Source organism: Stenella coeruleoalba, assembly GCF_951394435.1.
Source record: "Stenella coeruleoalba genome assembly, chromosome: 13".
In the NCBI taxonomy this organism is placed as follows: Eukaryota; Metazoa; Chordata; class Mammalia; order Artiodactyla; family Delphinidae; genus Stenella; species Stenella coeruleoalba.
Window position 1 is genome coordinate 12,761,599 of NC_137159.1, and position 21,046 is coordinate 12,782,644.

General features: G+C 54.4%; 1 protein-coding gene across 1 annotated transcript in view; it reads right to left on the reverse strand.

The window, feature by feature from the left end:
• Positions 1–21,046, reverse strand: part of PAX8 (paired box 8) — a 56,976-nt gene that overhangs the window by 12,411 nt on the left and 23,519 nt on the right. Inside the window, exons 3-9 of the mRNA XM_079941342.1 lie at positions 13,657–13,822; positions 11,025–11,222; positions 9,339–9,427; positions 8,930–9,055; positions 8,517–8,692; positions 4,176–4,296; positions 3,513–3,719 (exon numbers count right to left, since the gene is read on the reverse strand). Coding sequence (XP_079797468.1) covers positions 3,513–3,719; positions 4,176–4,296; positions 8,517–8,692; positions 8,930–9,055; positions 9,339–9,427; positions 11,025–11,222; positions 13,657–13,822 — 1,083 coding nt within the window. The remainder of the gene's footprint in view (positions 1–3,512; positions 3,720–4,175; positions 4,297–8,516; positions 8,693–8,929; positions 9,056–9,338; positions 9,428–11,024; positions 11,223–13,656; positions 13,823–21,046) is intronic.

Sequence of the window (21,046 nt, forward strand, 5' to 3'; positions counted from 1 at the left end):
TCAGGACGGCCTTCACCCGGACTCCGTACCATCAACTTTCCCACCAGTCTCGCAAGACTCCGCTTCAATTCCTTAAACATGTTGTTTTCTCCCAAAGCCAAGAACTTTGCAACCTTCTTAGAAATGAAACCACAGAAGCCATAGGGTGGAGGCATCCTTTCACGGCCTATTTTATGGACTTAATTGATTTTTAAGGCTCTTCACCACAAGTTTATCTTTGGTTTGTAATTCCATCTCCTCTGTACTCAAATATACTTCCAATACAGTCCTATGTTTAAGAAGCTGACACAGACATGGGTCGACGCTGACTGGCTGGGAAATGGGGTTTTAGAAGAGAACGCTAGCACCTCAGAAATACTGGTAAATGTTCTAAATATCGGTAGAGGCCAGGATCAGAGCCAGGACTCGCAGGAATTCTGCGGGTAGAGGTGATTTCAGACCATTTCATCCGCTCCCTTTGATGTCTGCCCTCTCTGTGGCCTCTTTTCAACTCCTTATCTTGCCCTGATAGCAAGGAGAATTTATGGCAATCCAGAACTCTCTTTGGCAGGATTAAATATAATTTTGCACAAAAGGATGGAGGCGGGTAACGGGCTCTTTGATGATAAAACCGAAGTCAGGGCTTTCTCGTCAGCTGAGCGGGACTCAGCCCCGGTACAGCCAGGACAAGGACAGCCTCAATACTGCTCTCGGCCAGCGTGCTGGGACCCCATACTGGGGCATCTGACGGGAACTGCGAGTAGAGTTAGGAGAAATCTTCCTGTTCTCCAAACCCTGAGGTTTCTTCTTTCTGGGCTGATTAGGGAGAAGTTGAGACCCAGAAAATACCACCCCAGACATCGCACTAGCAGAGCCGCTGGACTGGGAGGGGACTTGACCCCGGGGATGCAGGCAAAGACTTGGCGGGAGGTGGCAGGCAGGGTTCATAGGAAGCTACTCAGAGGAGAGAGCTGGGAGGGTTCATGGAGGTGACATTTCATTATGGAATGAAAATGTACCTGGTCCTCCTTCGTCTCCTCTGTCTGCAGCATCATTACCTCGGATTAATTTGGGCTTGACTTCCTTCTGTTTTTTTCAAGCTCATTTCTTCCTCCTTTGAATAGGTTTCCAGCCCCCAGACTCTTGAGATCATTCCCCTCCTTTTTTTTTTTTTTTTTTTTTTTTCTGACTGCCCTTCATGGCTTGCGGGATCTTAGTTCCCCAACCAGGGATTGAACCCGGGCCCACGGCAGTGAAAGAGCTAAGTCTTAACCACTGGACTTCCAGGGAACTCCCAGATCATTCCCCTCGCAAGCTGCTTTCTCTCTGCCGTCTCCCCCCAGTCCGCTCACGGTGGCTCAGCCACGTGGGAAGTATTTAGGTCCAATCTTGAGCAGAGGTGGCGGGGGGGGGGGGGACGCTTTTTCAGGAGCTCCAGGCCCACACGTGGGCTCAGCATGGATACTGCCATCATAGGCCTTGTGCCTGACCCACAGGGCGGGCCTAGCTCTGTGAACTGCGGCCTTAACTTGCCTCCTGCTCTCGGCAACCTCCTGGACCCAGCCCCTCCAAGCCTGGCCACTGCTTGCTCTTCTCAGAGCCCCTGCCTGTGATTGCATGGTGGCTGGGGGTGCTTGAAGCCCTAAAAGGGTGGCAGGGAGGGGAGAAAGCGTGGGAGCTTTGGGGCAGGGACTTTGCACTGAGCTGTTGCAACCACACTTCATACCACCACCCGGGTCTGTGCTCTGGTATATCTGCTTCCCACTGCCCTCTGTCCTTCCCGCTCCTCTCTGGCTGGTCCTGCCGAGCCTCTCCACAGCTCCCACAGTAAGTGAAGAACTGCTCCCCGTGACCACATGCTTCACCCACACCCTCATCCCTTACCTGCCTCATCCCAGCCCTCCTGGCCCCGGCCCACCATGCACACAAGGCAGGCAGTCTTGCCCGGTGACTGCGCCGGTCCACCCCACAGTGGATGTGAGTCTCTTCTATTCCCCCCTCCCTCCCTCCCCATCCCATTTTCTCTGGCTGACATCACTTCACTCAGCTCACAGAGTTTGCTTCTTTAATCACTTTGGTCAAAACAAATGACCCATCTCCGCTGACTTCACCCTCTTTTGAAATTCTGCACTGAGTCAACACTTTCCTCCTTGCTTCAGACCCTTAAACATTGCCTCTCTGCCCACACACTGGGCTTCCTTTATGAATCCTTTGCCTCTGTGTCCACCTCTTCCAAGAGGACCTCCCTCATTAGACGCAGGGATGCACAGAGGAAAAAAAAAAAAATCCTAGGTGCCAGACAGACATAAAACATACAGACAGTTACAAGAAAGGGTCAATGAACTTGAATAAGAGGACCGTGCGGTCCCTCTGGGCGGGCAGAGGTCTGGTTCTTTTGCTGCAGTGATTTTCAAGACCAATGGCTTTCTGCGGGCAGAGCCCCTACTTCAGACAGAGCAGCTCTTCGTTTGTCTGGTTTGGATACCTGGTTTCTGTCAAAGGTTTCATTTCAAGAGAGTGCTGCGAGGTCCAGCAAGTTTGCAAACCACTGGCCCAGAAGGGGCTGGCCCCCTCCTGGCTTCCCCCATGGGTCCTGGTTCAATGCCTTGGACCCACATCTGAAACTGTCTCATCTCTGTGGCAGCCCTTCAGGTATCCGAAGACTGTTATGGGTCTCTGCCCCCCATCCCTACCCCTCACTCCACCTCAGGCCTTCTCCCTGCCCAAGCCAAACACCTCTGACTTTTTCAGCCACTGCTCAGGCCCTGGCTAGACGGGCTGATGTCCTTCTGCCAGGGAGACCCAGCTCTGCTGGGGTCTGACCCACACGCTGCATGCAGGCAGAGCCCTCACCATGGTCCTGATCAGGGGCCTCGGCCAGGCCCTTCTCTCTGGGCCTGTCGCCCATCAGTGTAAGGAGAGATTTGCTCTAAATGCCCCTAAGATGCTTCCAGCTTTAAATGTTTTGAGTTGGATGAGGTTCCTGATGGGAGGTCCCTGCTCCCCACCTCTCCTGGGTTGGTGAGTCACTCCGCTTGAGTGTCCTCCAAGGGTGACACTCTTAAGCAGGGCACAAGGAGAGTTCCACTATGGAGACCCAACGGAGGCTTACCCTCTGTCTTTAGAAATTTGATCCAGAATTTGGCTCCCAAAGCCAATGCCTTTCTCCCTCCAAAGTTTTCTTTCTTCCTTCTTTTGTATTTTTTATCCAGACCAAGTGTTCAGGGCTTTACGGAGCCAGGCTCCTGGCCTTAGGGTCCCTGCTCTTCCATGGGGCCTTGGGTGGAGGTTCTGGAACTCTGCCGGGCGCCCCCAGAGTGCCTGCCACCCCGACGGCCTGACTCTGCAGGCTCAGGGGGGCACATCTTGGCACCTCCAAAAGTTGCGAGAGGAATCAGGAAGTGGGGCGATGGTGGAGAGGACTGGGGACCAGAGAGGGGGCTGGACCCACAGCAGGGGACCGGCGTCCGGCCCTGAGGACCCCCCTCCCTCCCCCCACGATGGCTGCACAGCCCGGGACCTCCCTGTCGTACCTGAGAGGAGGGCCTGGCCCGTGAACTGCCCGTACACGGAGGCAGCATGGGGAAAGGCATTGAAGGGCGGGACCGAGGCACCTGCTGGGACCCCGGAGCCGACTTGCTGCAGATCCAAAAAGGCGGAGCTAGATAAAGAGGAAGGGGTGGAGCTAGAACTGGACACCTCGGGGGTTTCCTGCTTTATGGCGAAGGGTGAATGAGGATCTGCCGGAGGGAGGGAGACAACAAGGAGAGAGGGGTGTGAGATGATGGGGTGGGAACATGCGCAAACCAAGCCATGAGGTGCGGGATGGGTGCGGCGGCGCGGGGCCGGCGGGCGGGCTCCTCCCTGAGGCTGGGCGTGGAGGGGGGAGGTGGGCGGGGCTACGCGGTGCCCCTCAGGCCGCGGGAGGAGGGGAGGGGCAGCTCTACCTCCCTGCTGTGCCTCTGTGAATGTAGACGCGGCTGCGTGTGCCCCGCGCTGGGGGGCAGGCGGAGGACCGGGGCCGAGGATAGAAGGCGAGACCCTCTGGACCCAACTGGAGGCCCAGCCAGTATAGCCCCCCTCTCCTCTCCAGGCCCGGGGCCGTAACACCTTCCTTCTCTCCATCCGCCAGCTCTGCCCTCCAGCCCATCCTGGCAGCTGGGGCCACATGGCCCAGGAGATTCCGGGCATCGTACCTGCCACCACGGGGTAGGTCTGATGAGTCGAGAGGTTGCGCCCCAAGGGTGTATTGGAAGGGGTCAGGGTGGCCTTCCCGTCGTCCAGGGCGCTGTTGAGCAACGGCAGCGGGTAGAGGCCCTGGCGAGCAAAAAGCAGTCAGTGCACAGAGGCCGTGGGTCGCAGGCCCACCTAGAAACCCCGCAGCCCAGTCTCCCCGGGAAACACTCCCTTCCTCTGTCCCCTCTTCCCGCTCAATCTCGACTCCACCTAGCCGGCTTAATTGGCCCTTATTCTCTGACTCACAGCCCTTCTGTTTTTCTCCCAGTCCCAGGCTCAGGACCTTCCCTTCTGCAGCCCCGGAATTCAATGCCGGCTGGCGGTGCACAGGCCAGGCACAGAACAGAGCAGCTCCTTCCAAGGACCACGCCCTGCCTGGACGCTGGGCTCCTTCCTGGTCTCCTCACCCTGTCTGGGCCCGCAGAGAACAGGATGCAGGGCTGGGGGAGTTGGCCCATGAGACCGTTCAGGTTGCTTCGCTCCTTTCATTGTTATTCTTCTCCAGATCAAAAATGCAGGCACAGAGAGGTCAAGAAACTTGCCACACTCTCACAGGGGGCAGAGCCAGGATTTAAACCCCAGGGGTCTGGCTCCAGGGCCCATGCTCTCAACCGCTGCTCTGCAGTGGATAACATCATGACCACTTCTTACACTTGCAAAGAGCGGACAATAGATTTTGCCTGTGTTATCCTGATCCGTTGCCCCCAGCAGCCCTGTGACATGGGTGAGCAATATTCTGTCTGTTTTATATGCCGAGAGCCTGAAGCCCAGAGAGGTAAACGTCCCAGGTGCATATGAGACAGAGACTGAATCGAGGACAGCAGTTCCTGACCCGGGCATCTTCTCCTTCAATAAAATGACACACCCGATACCCCAGCAGAACAGGTGGATTTCTCTCCCCCCGCCCCATATCCAAGCGAATATAAATGTGCACGTTCAGCTTGAAGATTAGAGGGTTAATTTGTTTAAAAAATTCTTTATCAGGTACCTGGGGATTTTCTTAGTTCTGACCTCATTTTAGATTTCACTCGGCCTCCCCTAACGTGAGCAGACCATCTCCTAAGACGGCCTCCAAGAAGAACCTGTTCAATGAAAGGCAAGGGTACATCACCCCTCACCATGACTGCCTCCCACCGGGGCACGAGACAGCACACACCTGCTCCCCGTACGTGGATCACGCACGTCACAAGTGCACTGTGTGAACGAGTGTGCAAAACTGAAATCAAGGCTTGCTCCGTGGTTACATAACGGCTCCTCTAAAGGCAATCGCTTTCCATGATTCCCATCGAGCTGGGCTCTCCAAGGGGCCGCAGCAGTTTCTGGTTGTGTGCCAGGCACTTCTGGAAGCTGCCGTAAGTTCTGGAGGCCACAAGGGCGCCATTACCATGTAGCAGCAATTACTGACTAGATGGCGCTCTGGTTCCATGCCTTGCGAGGGGGCTTCCTGCTTCCTAGGCAGGATGGAGTTGCTTAGAGCCCGGCTTAATGAAATTGAACAAGATGCCTAATTTCTAGAGAGTGTAAGAAAAGTTTAAAATGCTTTATGGATATGTTGATTTGATACCAGATGCTTTCTCAAAATCCTATAATTTTCTAAAATTTAGGCAATTCCGTGAAAGACAAACCAACCTATGTAGTCAGACATTTCGGTGATGTTGCACTGAATGGCTCAAACATCCCCATGATGACTGGGTTTCTTACTGGGATTGAACTTGAATTGGGGAGCAGAGGGCACAATGCTTTAGGACTCGGGCGAGTCTGAGCCCTGGATCTGCAAGGACCAGCCGAGTAGCTTTAGTCTCCTTGACCTTTCAGAGCCTGTACACCTTTCTCACCTGTATAACAGGGCTAATGGAATCTGCTTCACAAGGCTGATGTAAGGATTAAGTGAGGTTTTATAGAGCTACATTAAATGCTTAGCCCAGACTGCTTGGTAACACAAATGCTCAATAAATAGCTATTTCAGAGTTATGTGAAGAGTCATAAGCTCCCCAATTCTTGAGTCTCTGTCTTCATAATATTCACATTCTGGTGATAAATCTGCTTCTTGCACTTGTAAAATAGAGGAACAAGGGCTGTGCAGACGCCTAACTACGCCTGGTGGTAAATAGCAACCAGAAATGAGGCCACACGACGTTTCTGTTGAATGCTTTGCCCCTTGTTGACTTTACAGAAGAGATGGCCATGTCTTCGCCCCATCCTGAGGTCAGGTGTGAGGACCTGTGCTTCCCTCCTCGCTCCCTAGGCCGGAGGGCCTTCCTGTGCCCAGTGAGGATACACGGAGTCTTCCTTCAGCAGTGCTGACGGCACCAAGGGCGGGAGAGGTAAGGAGCCCCGGGCACAGGCTGGGTTCTCCCTGCCGCTCACCACCGAGCAGGGGAACGAATGAGGGAGTAGATGATTGGCTGAGGGAGGGAATGAATCAATTATGGACACGGCTAAGCCTCTGTCTCCTTATCTGTAAGGTGAGGGGCTGGAGTAGTGCCATGGTTTTCAGGCTCTCCTTTTCCAGTCTTCAAATAAGAACTCACATGGGAGCATCGTATTGAAAGCAGGTGAAGTGAACGGATCTGAATGAAACCAGCGCCGGCAGGTCTGAGCTCCACAACCATTCGCTTCCCCAAGCCCTCTCTACCTTCTCTGGCCCTGGGTCATCTCCACACAAATGGAGAGACTGGACTGGGTGGGCCCTGCGGTCCCTCTGGCTCAAGACTTTCCACTGCGTGACTCCCCACGTACATATGCCAGCTTGGTGCTGGGTCTCGGGGCTCCTTGTAATCAAGCAGGGCCCCCTGTGGGGCTCAGGAACGGAGCCAGGAAATGGCTCTGCGGCCCAGCGGGTCTCAGCAGCAGAGCTTCTCTCCTCTACCAGGACGCGGGTTCGTGCAGGCTCCGTCTCACACAGCGGGTGCCCGCAGGCCCACCGCTGTGGCCCCATTCGGCTCCCCCACCCCCGCCCCGCCCTGCCCCGGGAGCCACGTGCTGCCTTGAGGCTGAGCGCCCGGGCCCTCTCCCCGGGTCTGCTGACGGCCAGCCTTCCCTGCAGCCCTCCTGGTTGCTACAGCCCGGGCTGATAACATCGCTGACGCAGAATGCCTGCCCAGCTGCGTTGCTGGCACCGGCCCAGCAGCCCAGACAGGCACTGGCGATGGCTCAGCTGATGATTGGCATCGTCACCATTGGCCTACTCAGATCTTAAAGATGTACGGGCACGCCTCGCTCCTAGATCCGATGACAGCGTGTGCCGAGAGGGGTGAGCAGACACCGGCCCAGGGAATCCTCAGCTGGTTGACCAGGTGGGGTGAGGTAGGGAGACACTGCAACTGCAGCGTTGATAAAAGACCATGAACCGAGAGGCCGGCGGGCCTGGAAGTTCGGACAGAGGTGTGGAGTCCTTGTTGGGCTCTGTGGGAGACCTCGGACATCTCTGCCAGCTTTTCGCAGAAGCCAACCCACGATAAGCCATTTCACCTGCCCTGAGCACCGGAAATAAAACTTCCCTTGTAGCTTGTAGTTTATTGCGCTGGATTTCTCAAGGCATTCGCTCAATCTGCCTTTATTGAGCATCTGTTATAAGAGGGGCGCAATGTTAGGTGCTGGAGACAAAAAAAGATGTTTTGAGATGCTGCCCTGTCCTTAAGAGATCGGCTGTGTCTTTACGTCTCTGTCCGCTAGGCAATTACACTACCCCATGAGTCCTGGGGAGCCGCCACCCGGACGTGCAGAAGCAGGGGTGCGGGCGAGATGAAGCGTGTCTGAGGAGCGAGGAAGGATTCGTGGACCAGGTGGTGCTTGAGCTGAGTCATAATGGCCGAGTGGTATTTTTCCAGGCAGAGAAGTGGGAGGAAAGGCATTCTGCGAGGAGGGCACACCGTGTGCTGGGGCAGAGGGGTGTGAACAGGCTCACGGGGTGGGCAGGCGTGAGTGGCCCGAGGCGGGGCTGGAGCTGCTGGTAGAGGTCACGCTGTAGAGGCCGGAGCCGCGGCTTCATTGCGTGGGACCTGACCCCGCCGTCTAGGGAAGTCACCGCGGCAGGGGCATGGCGTGGTTGGCTGCATTACCCTAAGCTTGGAGGCTGTGGGTGAGGGAAGGCCACAGAGCCGGGAGGATGAAGAGGAAGAAGCTAGCGTCTGGTGAAACAAAGCCCGGGACGGCCTTGGAGCTGCAGGAAGCAGGCCCCTGAGCCCATCAAGCAGCTCCTAGCTGCTTCCAGAGCCGCAGGCTGATTAGGGAGCTTTCAGAGCCCTGCCTTCCCCCCCCACCCCCGTCGGCTAACCTCCCACGCCCGGCTGGCCCCTCACCTGCTCGCCTTTGGTGTGGCTCGGGGAGACGTAGGCCTCTGGGTACGGCTGCCGATCAAAGGGGCACTCGAGCGGCTCAAGGTGGTGCTGGCTGAAGGCGTCCGTGCGAAGGTGCTTGCGGGGCCCGCTGCCGCTGCTCTGGGAGTCAAGGCTCAGCCGGCAGCTGTCCTGGTCACCTGACGGGTGTCCCCAGGCAGGGAGAAAGCTTTCAGGGGCCCGTCCACCCACCCCCCGGGCCCGAGCTGGGGAGCAGACTTGCTTCAGGGGAGGGAAAGGACCAGGCTCCCGGGCCTCAGGGTGGCTTAGAGACAGGCCCGAAAGCCCTGGGCCGCAGGGGGCTTGTGTCCCATCAGAGCCTCAGCAAACTGCCCTCCTGCGCCCCCAGCCTGCCCTCTGGTTCCCACAACACTCACTGTCGTCCAGTTTCCTCTTGCTGTCGCTGCCAGGCTGCGCGACCCCCAGGAGCCCGGTGATAGAGTAGGTTGAACCCAGAGAATCGGACTGGGGAGACTCTGGGGGCGTCACGGCCGAGCTGGGGACTGCAGTGGGGCGAGACGGAGGGTCAGGACGTGAAACTGACACCCCTCAGAGCCCCTGCTGCCACCGTGGAGGGGTCAGGGGCACCGCTGGTGCCAGGGTTCTTGCCTGAGGTGATTCCACCCCTGAATATTTCAGAGCAAGGCTGTGTCCCCACGGAAGGGCTCAGTCTACACCCCTGGTGTGTCTGTGTGGACGTGTTTGTGTGTGACTCTGGGTGTGTATGCAGATGGGTGTGTGTGTGCGCGAGGGGTTGGGTGCGCCTGCGGGACCCTCGGTACTCACTCAGCGTGTGTCCTGGGCTCAGGGACTTGGTGGCCACGCAGCCGTCCATGGGAAGGTTGAACGGTTGCTGCACCTTGGTCCGGATGATTCTGTAAGGAAGACAAGAAAGGCCCTTAGAGAGAAGGAAACAGGGCTCCTGGATGCCCCAGATCCAGTTGCCTTTCTGAGATCCCACTTGGGTATCTAAAGGCACCTCAGGGCTTCCCTGGTGGCACAATGGTTGAGAGTCCACCTGCCAATGCAGGGGACGCGGGTCTGCGCCCCGGTCCGGGAAGATCCCACGTGCCACGGAGCGGCTGGGCCCGTGGGCCGTGGCCGCTGAGCCTGCGCGTCCGGAGCCTGTGCTCCGCAACGGGAGAGGCCACAACAGTGAGAGGCCTGCGTGCCGCAAAAAAAAAAAAAAAAAAAGGCACCTGAAACTCAGCCTGTCCACACTCAAACCCAAGACCTTACTCCTCATGCCTGGTCCTTCGCACTGTTCCCATTTCACGATTAGTCCCCCTGGTCGCTCAAGGCATAAATGCACGTGGGGCTCAGCATCTGCCTCCCTCCCTCCTCCATCGAGCCTGTCATCAGGTTCTGTGGGTTTGACCTTGTAAATCTCTCCAGCATCCATCCCTCTCTGCGTCCCTCACTGCCAGCACCAAACTCTCCCTCCAGGGTCACTCACTGGCCCACCCCTCTCTGCTCTTGACCCTTTCTAATCTTTTCTTTCTATTGCAGCCAGAGTGGACTTTCTGAAATGCAAGTCAGCCTCGGGCTTAACATCTGCCAAGATTCTTCCCATTGCTTCTGGGTCAGAGGCAAGAATACGCAGCATGGTCACCAGCCTCTGAACTGCAGCCTTTTCTTCACATCTGCACCTCAGCCGACTTCATGCTCCCCTTCCCTCCACCTACTGGCTTTCTTTCAGCTTCTTGTATGAGATCCTATTCGCCACAGGGCCTTTGCACGTGCTGTCTCAGAGCTTCTTTCACCATCCCCCTGCAGCTTTTCACCTAGTTAACTCTTATTAGTTATTTCTTACTCCAGGCATCTTTTCAGAACCTCCCTAAACAAAGTCACCCTCTGCCAGCTCAACACCCTCACATGTCTCTCCTTAGCCAAACTTAGAGCTGCTTTTCTTACAGTTGTTTGCATGGGCACTTGATTAGGACTCGATTAGTGTGTTTTCCCACTGGACTGTAAGCACCACATGGGCAAGGATTGTGCGTCCCCAGGGCCTACACATGAGTGACTTATGTGTGAATGAATGAGTGAGTGAGCAAGTGAATGATTGATTGAGGTGGTGAGTGAATGATTAAATGACTAAACACATGAGTGGGTGTTTGCATGAGGGCCCAGTTAGGGGGTCTTGTGCCTCGCTCAAGAAAGGATCAATGCAAGAGGAAGTTTCTTTTATTGAATGAAAGCGCATGTGGTGTGTGGGGAAGGAGACTGCAGTGGGTACAGTCTGGGTTGGGGACGGGGTGAGAGGGCCGTGCGGTGAGGAGAGGGGTGAGAGTGGGGATGCCCATGGCAGTGAGGAGGCTGGAGGGGCTGGTGCCTGGCCTGGGCCCGGGGCACTTCCGGCCTGACTCTTCAGCATGCGGCCCCTTCCCAGGCTCCGTTCCACTCAAGCCAGGTCTCCGTCATGATTCCCCCAAAGCCCGGGTTCCCGGCCCCTGGCTGCGGTGTCCCTCTCACCTGTTGATGGAGCTGACACTGGGCACAGTGTCGTTGTCACAGACGCCCTCGGCCAGGAGCCGGTCTCGGATCTCCCAGGCAAACATGGTCGGGTTCTGCCGTTTGTAGTCCCCGATCTTCTCCACCACCTTGGGGGTGGCCACCTTGGGCTTCGAGCCCCCTATCACTCCAGGTCGGATGCTGCCAGTCTCGTAGTACCTACTCCAATAGAGAACCCCAAAGAAGTACCCAGTAAGCAGGTGGGGTCTTTGGGCAGGAACTTAGCCAGAGAGTCTCGTTCCCCTCCGAGGCTTCTGGGGAGGGGCCGGGGGGTTGAATCGTGCCCCCAGGGCCGGCCTCCAACACGCTGTTCCCGGCACTGCCTGTTTCCCTTGCATGGGTAGGTTTCTGCCCTGCCAAACCAGAACTCTCTTCAGTAGACCTCGCCCAGGGATACCTGGCTTCTGTCTTTCCCGTCGTCCCCCTGGCCAGTCTCCTGCGTCTGAGCACCTGCGAGAGCCGCCTTATGGGGCACAAAACACCTCCCTTCTTAGAAAGGGCACTTTGACGAATGTGCTCTGCGGGTACATACAGGTTCACAGCGGCCGTTTGCTCCATCCAGATGTTCTCGGCTGAAGCAGGACTTACTGTTCTCCTTGGCCATCCTGGTTGTACCCCTCCCTCCCCAGGAAGCCAGCGGGGTCATTGGGCCCTCTGCCCTGTCTTGCTGGTTTCACCTTTGTTCTCCATAAAACCCCTCCACCCCTCCACCCCACCCCATACCCCCAGCCACTGGTTTCCCACCAGGTTACACAGTTCAAGTTGAAGCTGCTCCTCATGGACTCTGGAACCCCAGTCTGGCCTGGAGCCCTGGCCACGTCCAGCTCCCTTAAGCTGAGCCTATTCTCCCAGGGTCTCCACTCCCCTTCCCAGCATCCCTCAGCAGGATAGCCTGCCTCCCCTCCTTGGGGAAACTCTGGTCTCTTCTGCCATGAAATAAAATCTGTCTCTTTAACACTCCCTTTATGGGCTTCCCTGGTGGCACAGTGGTTGAGAATCTGCCTGCTAACGCAGGGGACACGGGTTCGAGCCCTGGTCTGGGAGGATCCCACATGCCGCGGAGCAGCTAGGCCCGTGAGCCACAACTACTGAGCCTGTGCTTCTGGAGCCTGTGCTCCACAACAAGAGAGGCTGCGATGGTGAGAGGCCCGCACACCACAATGAAGAGTGGGCCCCGCTCGCCCCAACTAGAGAAAGCCCTTGCACAGAAATGAAGACCCAACATAGCCAAAAAATAAATTAATTAATTAATAAACTCCTACTCCCAACATCTTCTTTAAAAACAAAACAAAACAAAAAACTCCCTTTATGTGTCACCACCATCCGGCGCTCATCCCCTTCGTGGGATACTGCAGCCCATCTTGGGAACGCATCTCCTGACCCCAGCCTGGGACCACGCTTTTTCCTGACAACTTCGGCCAGGAAAGCAGGGCTTTCCACGTTCAATTACAGATCAGGCTTTGGTCTTTTTGAACCAGAACTCCTCCTGAATCCACTTACAGGTTGGGTAAGGGAGACGGGTACACCGAGCTGACGCGAAGCCCCGACTCCCCCATGTGTGGGTACTTCCCACCCGAAGTGGCCTCCAGACTGGACTACGCGGCTGCGTCGGTGCAAAGCTCCGCTGCTTCGGGTCCCTCCTGAACCTTTGGGTTGGCAGTTCTTTTATTTTTTTTGCGGTACGCGGGCCTCTCACTGTTGTGGCCTCTCCCGTTGCGGAGCACAGGCTCCGGACACGCAGGCTCAGCGGCCATGGCTCACGGGCCCAGCCGCTCCGCGGCATGTGGCATCCTCCCGGACCGGGGTACGAACCTGTGTCCCCTGCATCAGCAGGCGGACTCTCAACCGCTGAGCCACCAGGGAAGCCCAAGGTTAGCAGTTCTTAACTCTGGTTGCAGGAAATTAGAATCACTTGAGGAGGGCTTAACACTATGCTGAAACTTGGACTCATTCCCTGAAGTTCTGCCTTAAGTGGGGTGGGCCGGGGCCTAGACATCAATTTCTTTTTCAGATTAAGATTCCCCAGGTGACTCTACCGTGCGGCCAGGGCTGTGAACTGCTGCTCTAGAGTTAGTGTCCGTAAGTGTCACCTGGTCATCTCGTAAAAATCACAGCGTCCGGGCCTGGCTCCCAGAGAGGCTGCTGTAGGCCTGGCCTGGGGTTTAGGGACCTGCATTTCCTCAAGCAACCCCGGTGCTTCTGTGGCAGGTACTCTGGGAGTTAGGGTTTGAGAAACACACAAACTCAGACGTCCCTCAAGCTGGGGTTAGACCTCTGATCGTGTATCCCCTCCCCAGTGGCTCCCTTCCCGTGGTCTCAGCAGCGGGAGGGCCTTTGGAGAAGATTCTGTTTTAGGAACAAAGAAGTCTATAGAAAATGGGACATGGGGCAAAGGAGACCACGGGGGAGGGAGAAATGAAAGGAAGGAGAAATGGACAAATGAGGAAGGAAGGGCGGGAAACCACAGAAGGCAGCAGATGGGGGAAGCCCAGAAGCACCACCACATCCTGTTCAGGTCCTGTTGAGGGGCCCAAGCAGGACGCCCCACGAGTCCCTGAAAGGGAGGGCGGTGAGGGGTGAATTTCGTGCTTACCTGCCAAGGATCTTGCTGACACAGCCATGGCTGACCCGGAGCTGGCGGGAGATGTCGCAGGGCCTCACGCCCTGGTGGGCCAGGTCCACGATGCGCTGGCGCACCACTTCGGGCAGGGGTCTGCCATTCACAAAGGCCCCTCCCAGCTGGTTCAGCCCTCCGTGGCCTGAAACACAATAGTCCGGGGGACGGTTGTCAGGGCCACCGGGCAGAGAATCAGCCTGCGTGTGGACATTGGATGTTGAGAGCCCCTGAACTTGAACTCCCACCGTTGGGCACCCCCTCTGGTGCAGTTCCCGCTGCACCCCGTCCTGCTTCCCACCTCTGAGGAGGGCTAGCTCGGGTTGGCGGGGTGAGGGGCATGTATGATGCCACAGAGTGGGGACATCCCACTTTGGGAACCTTTTGGGGGGTCTCCTCTCAGACCCTCAGCACCTCACTGCAAATAACCCCAACACCTCCCTCCCTCCCTCTAGAAAGTATCTGAAGAGTTGAGGATTCAGGGTCTTCCTACTCTGATACTGAGCTGTGTGACCTTGGGGAGAATCCCCCTGTCCTCTCTGCGTCTCTGTTCCTCATCTATAAAATGAGGGCGTAGGATGAAATCAGTGGTATTTAAGTTTCTCATTCTCGTTCTTCTTTTGAACCATAGGGCCGGGTTTTTAAGCACAGTCATGTTGAGAAACACAGACACAAAACAATAAAAGGAGAGCTTCTCTGATTGAGCTTGGACAGAGTGGGCCCTGTCCGTGGGTTCCCAGCCTGAATGGCCCGAGCTCTGCTAGGGGCACTGAAAGGGCAAAGGCAGAGACCTCACTGGCCCACGTTCCAGGGCTTCCAGGACTGACATGTCGGACTGTGGGCAGTGGTGCAGAACGTGGACACGCTGTGATGTGCGCCTGTCTCGTTAGCCGCCTTCCTGACTTGGCCTCTACCCTCTGGCCCCAGCCTGTGTTTCATTCTGAGCCCATCCACTTATTCAACACATATTTATTGAGTGCGTACTACGTGCCAAACGCTGCACCAGGCCCTGCAGATGTCGAGGTGAATAATGCAGATGTGATCCCTGCTCTGGGCTCATAGGGTTCAAGTGAGGATCTAGACCGGCCAATGACCATACCACATGGTCACTGCTGGGACCGGGGACATGCAGGGGGTTATGGGAACCCCTGGAGGGGACCAAGCCCAGGCTCAGGGGACCATAGATGGGTTTCTGAAGAAGTCTAAGTGGAGACTGAAGATAAAGAGACGTCAGACTAGAGAAGGACATGAGGAGGAAAACTGTTCCAGGCAGTGGGAAGAGCATGTGCAAAGGCTTAGAGGCAAGAAGGTGTCTGTTCAATTTATCAACATACTTAACTCTCTAAAATCCCTAGATACAGGTTGGGCTAACTTCAGGCCTGAGATCTTCCTTTTGCCAATGAGGAGACTGGGGCTTAGAGATTTTCAGTGACAATTGATGTGACTCAGCTTATATGAGGGAGAGCCAGGATCTAACCAGGGATTAAGGCTCCCATCAGAGCTGCTGGGTGAGCCCCACTCTATGGCCAGACCTGACCCCGGAAGCTTGGTACCAGCCGTGCAGTTCCACACTGGAGGTGCCACTGCCCGGGAGCCGAGGGTGTCTTTTCACACCAGGGGCATGATTTGGTGATCTGGGATGGCAGAGCCCCGGGGGTGGGAGTCAGGGGGAGCGGGCAGGGCAGGAGGAAGAGCCAATGCCAGGCTTTCTGCGTCAGCCCGTTAAGGGCTATTTATGGCCGAGGGTGGGATGTACCTCTGCTAGGCACACCGTGCCCATTACGGCCCACTGGCGTAGCACGTTCAAAACTGCCCCTGCAATGTCTCCTCAGGGGCCCAATCTGTTTTCAGCAGAGCAGTGAATATCTGTTTTTTTGTTGCTTTTTTTAAAAAGAGTCTATAAGCGCCTCTGGCCTGGGCACTAAGTCCAGAGGAAAAGCCCGCTGGCCAAACACCCAGCAGGAGGGACACAATGATCCATCTCCCTGGTGGAGACAATTGGGTGGCCTTGGGCACTGCTTCCACCTGTCCCGTTCTAGGCAGCTTGTCCTAGCAAGTGTGCTTCCACCAGGGCTGGGAACACATCCCAGATGGTCAGCGGAGGGGCCTGCATCCACTCCTGAGCCCGCTCCTCTGGCTTCTCACTGGCCACAGGCTGTCGGTGGAAAATAGCTCAGCCATTTGACCCTCACTCCATCCGTGCTGCTTTTCGGCTCTTTTGGGTCCAGACACTGAACACAAGGGGGCGCTAGACAGCCACCCAAACAGACAAGGCCTCCCAGCTTTGTCCCCATTTTCCAGAATTTAGGCTCCCACGTGATCCACGGAGCTTAGATGTTGTGCTAGGTTCTCTACATCTAGAAACGAGGGTTCCTACAGGTGGAGTTCTTCACCCTTCTGGTTTAAAAAAACCAAACGCCATTTCTTGGTGGCATGAACTGGGAATTATGCCTAAAAACAAATCTACCCTGTTTCTCCATTGAAGCGTGCGGGCCATCGTCCTAAATCTTCCTGAAGGGCTGATCAGGACCCTTAGAAACCCAAACTCTCAGGAACCCTCCTGAAAGGTTATTTACTAGATCAACCAGGGAAAGATGTATTCATAGCTCTGGCTCCTAAACTGTGAAGTCTCTGGTGTTTTATTTTATTTTATTGGCTTCAAAGTTCTTTGTGTTACTGTGCAAAGGGCGTTGGGTCAGACTCCTGTGTTGACTCTGCCTGTTCTAATTTTTTTTTTTCCACTAGTTTCTTTTATTCTGTAAAGTTGCTTAAATTCTTCTAAAAAATTCTTTAAATCCCCTTTTGAGGAGTAATTTCTTTTTTTCGCCAAGGCTGCTGCTGCTTCTTCTTAATTTGTTTATCCCTCCACATATATATATTTTTTATCATGTAGTCTTTTTTTTTTTTTTTAACAGTAGGTCCTTGTTAGTTATCTATTTTAAATATAGCAATGTGAACATGTCCATCCCAAACTCCCGATCTATCCCTCCCCCCCACCCTTCCATCCCGGTAACTATAAGTTTGTTCTCTAAGTCTGTGAGTCTATTTCTGTTTTGTAAATAAGTTTATTTGTATCATTTTTTTAAGATTCCACATATAAGCGATATCATATGATATATGTCTTTCTCTCCATATATTTTTAATACAATTTTTTAAGGGTTACACTCTATTTACTTCCTGTTTTAATTTTATCATTTGAGAGATTTGGGGTTTTTTTCAACCGTAGTGTTTTCATCCACTGAATGGGAGCTAAATAACACTATTTGCAGTGTCTGCTGCTGACCTAGGCCAACGGCTGGTAAAGAAAATTTCAGAGAATAACTAACTACATGTATACCTCCACCTTAGCCCCATCTTCTTAGAATAATAATTCTTATTGTTTGTATATTACAGTTTTCATCTCTTTTGATCTCAACACAGATATACCAAGTATCTACCATGAATCAAAGCACTGAGGATATCACCTTGAACAAGACGAGAAACGTGGCCCTCGAGGAACTTACAATCTTTGGAAGGATGCAGTCAGATAAACTGGAAATCACCATGTTAAGGGAGAAGTTTCTTGAAAAAGATACGTCAGATGCTAGGGGAGCCCGTAAGCGGTCAGAGGGAAGCTGAAGGGTGGAATGGCCAGGAGGTAACCAGGGGAAGAAGCTTCCACAGGAGGAAAATCCACACACAAGACTTTGGTGCTCTCAAGAAATGGAAAGACATTTACTGTGGCTGTCGGAGAATCAGGGTGGGGGATTTGGAAAGAGCCTGCTGGCTGCAGAGGGAGACGGGACCTCTGGTTTGAGGTTTGGAGCTCAGTCCCCATCACGGAAGGGCTTTTGTCCCTCCTGTGTCCGGTGCGGGGGAGTAGACACCTTTGGGCGAGTCACCGTCAAACGCCCAGAGGTGGGTGCATCCTTCCTTCCTGACCCAGGGAGGGCCCGGCCGCCCACAATGCTGACCACCTTTCCGTGTGGACAGGGTGGGCTCTGAGGCCGGAAGCCAGGAACGAGTGGGAAGCGGGGAAAGGTGTGACCCAGGAAGAGGTTTGACACTTTCTGAACAAAGGCCCTTTGTTCAGGCCCTTTGTATGGTCTGGAGGGTGGAGGAGAAAGACGAGCCGGCCTGGCCGGACCCAAGTGGGTTCTGAGTGTGAAGTCCGCACACGAGGGGATGCCAACTTGCCTGGGGACAGAGAACGCTGAGCCTACAGCGAGGGAGTCTGCAAAGCTCTGGCTGAAGCGTGCTGTCCAGAAATGTATACTTTGGAAAAGTGACCATCTGGGGAGGTCTTAGGCCTTTCTTTGGTCATTCTTCACTCCTTACAGGGTTCTGAGGAGTAGGCAGAGTAGAACAAGAGAGAGGTCATTGCCCCAAACTCTTGTTATATGTATGGATACCCAGACCCTTGAGATGTAGGATAATTTCCCTGTGCCCCATAATCCTTTTTTTAATTCTAATTTTATTTTTATTTTTCTAAAAATTTTAGAAAATTTTCTAATTTAATTTTTATTTTTCTTGGCCATGTGTACGGCATGCGGGATCTTAGTTCTCCGACCAGGGATTGAACCCGTAACCCCTGCAGTAAATACACGTGGCAGAAAAATGCTTTACAAATGTGAGGGGCTATTGTGATGGTTGGTGAGTGGATTCCCCACCGCGGGACCCTCGAGTCCCATCGTTGGATACTTTCCCCTTTCACCTTCTGTCTGATTCCTCACATCACTGCCCAGTCCGAAAGTGACAATGGTTCAATGTGTTGTGCTGTGAAAATTTCCACTTAACTACCTGGGGATTTTTGTTTCAGCCCCAAAGAGTGTCAAGGTGAGCGTCTGAGCCTTGGCAGAACTATAGTGGGGGATTCAGCAGCTGCTTTGGAATGTCCTGTAAATCTCGCCACCACGCCTACCCTCGCTCCCCAAGGAATAGCAGTGCCAGCACTACCCAGTCTCTGACAATCTCAGTTCAGGGATGTTGTCTCCCCAGCATGCTCACCTGCGGGCCTGTGATCTCCCGCTGTAACCTCACAGCAGCCCCCGTTGCCTTGGAATAGAGACCAGGGCCTCTGCCTCAAAACACTCCTAGAGAAAATGCTCCAGGACCATGAAAACCCAGTGTTCCAACCTCTTGTCCCACCTTCAGCCCCAAGTCTACACTCCGGGTCCCTCCAGCATCTATGAGGTGATAGGTTACCTGGGCACATTAGGCCCTTGGATTAGGACGGAGGGGCCAGCGCACTGAGAAGCAGCATCGTGCATCTGGCTTTACCCTCAACTTGCTGCATGACCTTGGTCTCTGCGCCTTGCGCGTCTCCCAAGGGTAACCGGAGAAGAGAGACAGTCGGTTGGTAAAGCTTCTGCTTGTGAATCTCGTCCCTTTCTCACTGATTCCTCATCCTTCCACCTGTTCTGGCACCCTACTCCATACACCATCCTCCCACGTCTTTTATATGAGTTACGTCTCCCTTTTGACCAGGTCCATCCCCTGGACCTACAAACACAATTAAATCCACTTATGCTGCCTCCCCAGCCCCTGCTTACAAAACAAAACAAAACAAAACCTCCCCTTGACTATGAACCTTTTCCTTCCTATTGTTTTCAACCAAATTTCTCAATAAGTAGTCATACTTGACTGTTCCCATTTCCTTCCTTTCCTCCCTTCTGTTCAGGGGTCACCTCACGCCATGCCTCATGCTTAGCAGGTGCTCAGATGCTAGGAACTAGGTGGACGGCAGGTGGTAAGGGCGCTAAGTTCTCCCTCTTAAAGAGGCTTCCATACAAGGCTCGGTCCTTGGTCCCGGCTCCTCGTGTTTCTCTTTAATGCAGTTCTCTTCCCTCATTTGTTCTGTGATATCTATTTTTTCCCCAGGCTTCTCTCAGATCCCAGTGCTGTGCTCGCTCTACACCGTCACCCATGGTGATCCCACCTACTCTCATTGTTTCACTTCCCACCCCTGTACTGATGGCATCGTGGGCATCTAGGTATCTCCAGCCCAGATCTTTCCTCCTTTTTCTTTCTTTTTTGCAGTACACGGGCCTCTCCTGCTGCGGAGCACAGGCTCCGGACGTGCAGGCTCAGCGGCCATGGCTTACGGACCCAGCCGCTCCGCGGCATGTGGGATCCTCCCGGGCCAGGGCACGAACCCGTGTCCCCTGCATCGGCAGGCGGACTCTCAGCCACTGCGCCACCAGGGAAGCCCTTTCCTCCGTTTTTATATTCAACTTCCTAAAGGAAACCTCCAGGTGATAGAGGCACCTCCTCTAGGGTTGTCTTGGTGGGTCATGACACCAGCTGCCACGCAAACATAAAACCTGCCCTTCAGCTCCATCGCAGGCCACCTTCCACCACACTCCCTGCTCCACTCCCTCACGGGCCTTGCGCATGACCTTGGAGCAATTGGTGCACCTCCTGCTCTGGGGCCTTTGCACATACTGTTCCCTCTGCCTGGCTTCTTTATCTCTGAAACCCTAGTATCTGGTATAATGCCTGACGCACAGTAGGTACCCACTAAATGCTGGTTAAGTTAATTACTGGAAAGAAGGAAGGAAGGAAGGAGGAAAGGGAGGGAAGAGAGGGAGGGAGGGAGGAAAGAAAGCAAGTCCAAAGCGAGCTGAGTGAAGCCCACACATTCTTTGTCCTCAGCAGAATTCTGTCTCTTTCAAAGACATATACTCTTAGACATGAGTTGTTTAAAAAAAAAAAAGAGTCCAGACATCATGGCACAGGAAAAGAGAGGTTTGCCTTCCTTCTGCAGGAGCCGTGGGATGAATGCAGGGGCCTTCCTGTTGGCTTTTACATCCAACCTTCAAGGTCAACATTAAACGTGTGACACTTGTCGGGCTCACACCTTTGCAGGGAGCGTTACAGCCCACACACTGCCTTGTTGATCAGGCAGGAGAACTCTGTGAGATAGGTGCTACTGTCACCAGTTTACACTGATGAGAAAACTGTCACCAACTTGAGTCTTCGGGTTCTAAGTTGGGAAGCTTTTTCCTTCTAACCCTGGCTGTAGAGGGTTATGGAGAATGATAAGGAATTTTTAGCCCCGGTGGCGAGATTTCAGCATGCCCCTAGGGAAAGAATCACGAGAGACAGCTCCAGCTAGGGAGGACCTAAGTTTAGTAGCAAAAGCTATATCCCACTGGGGAACTCGGACATCCCAGACTCAGAGGCCCACTTGACAAATTTCTGACTCAGGGCTGCAGGGTGATGTTACCCCTTGATGTCTGTCAGGGTCCTATCCGTAAAAAGATTTGCTCCCCCAGATCTCACTGCCAGGGAGCTCAGCCCTGTGTTCTGGGTTCAAGGCCAAGTACACGACCAAGCCAGTCTTGGAATCCTGTTTCTTCAGACCTTTAAGTACAGCATCAGTCAGGGG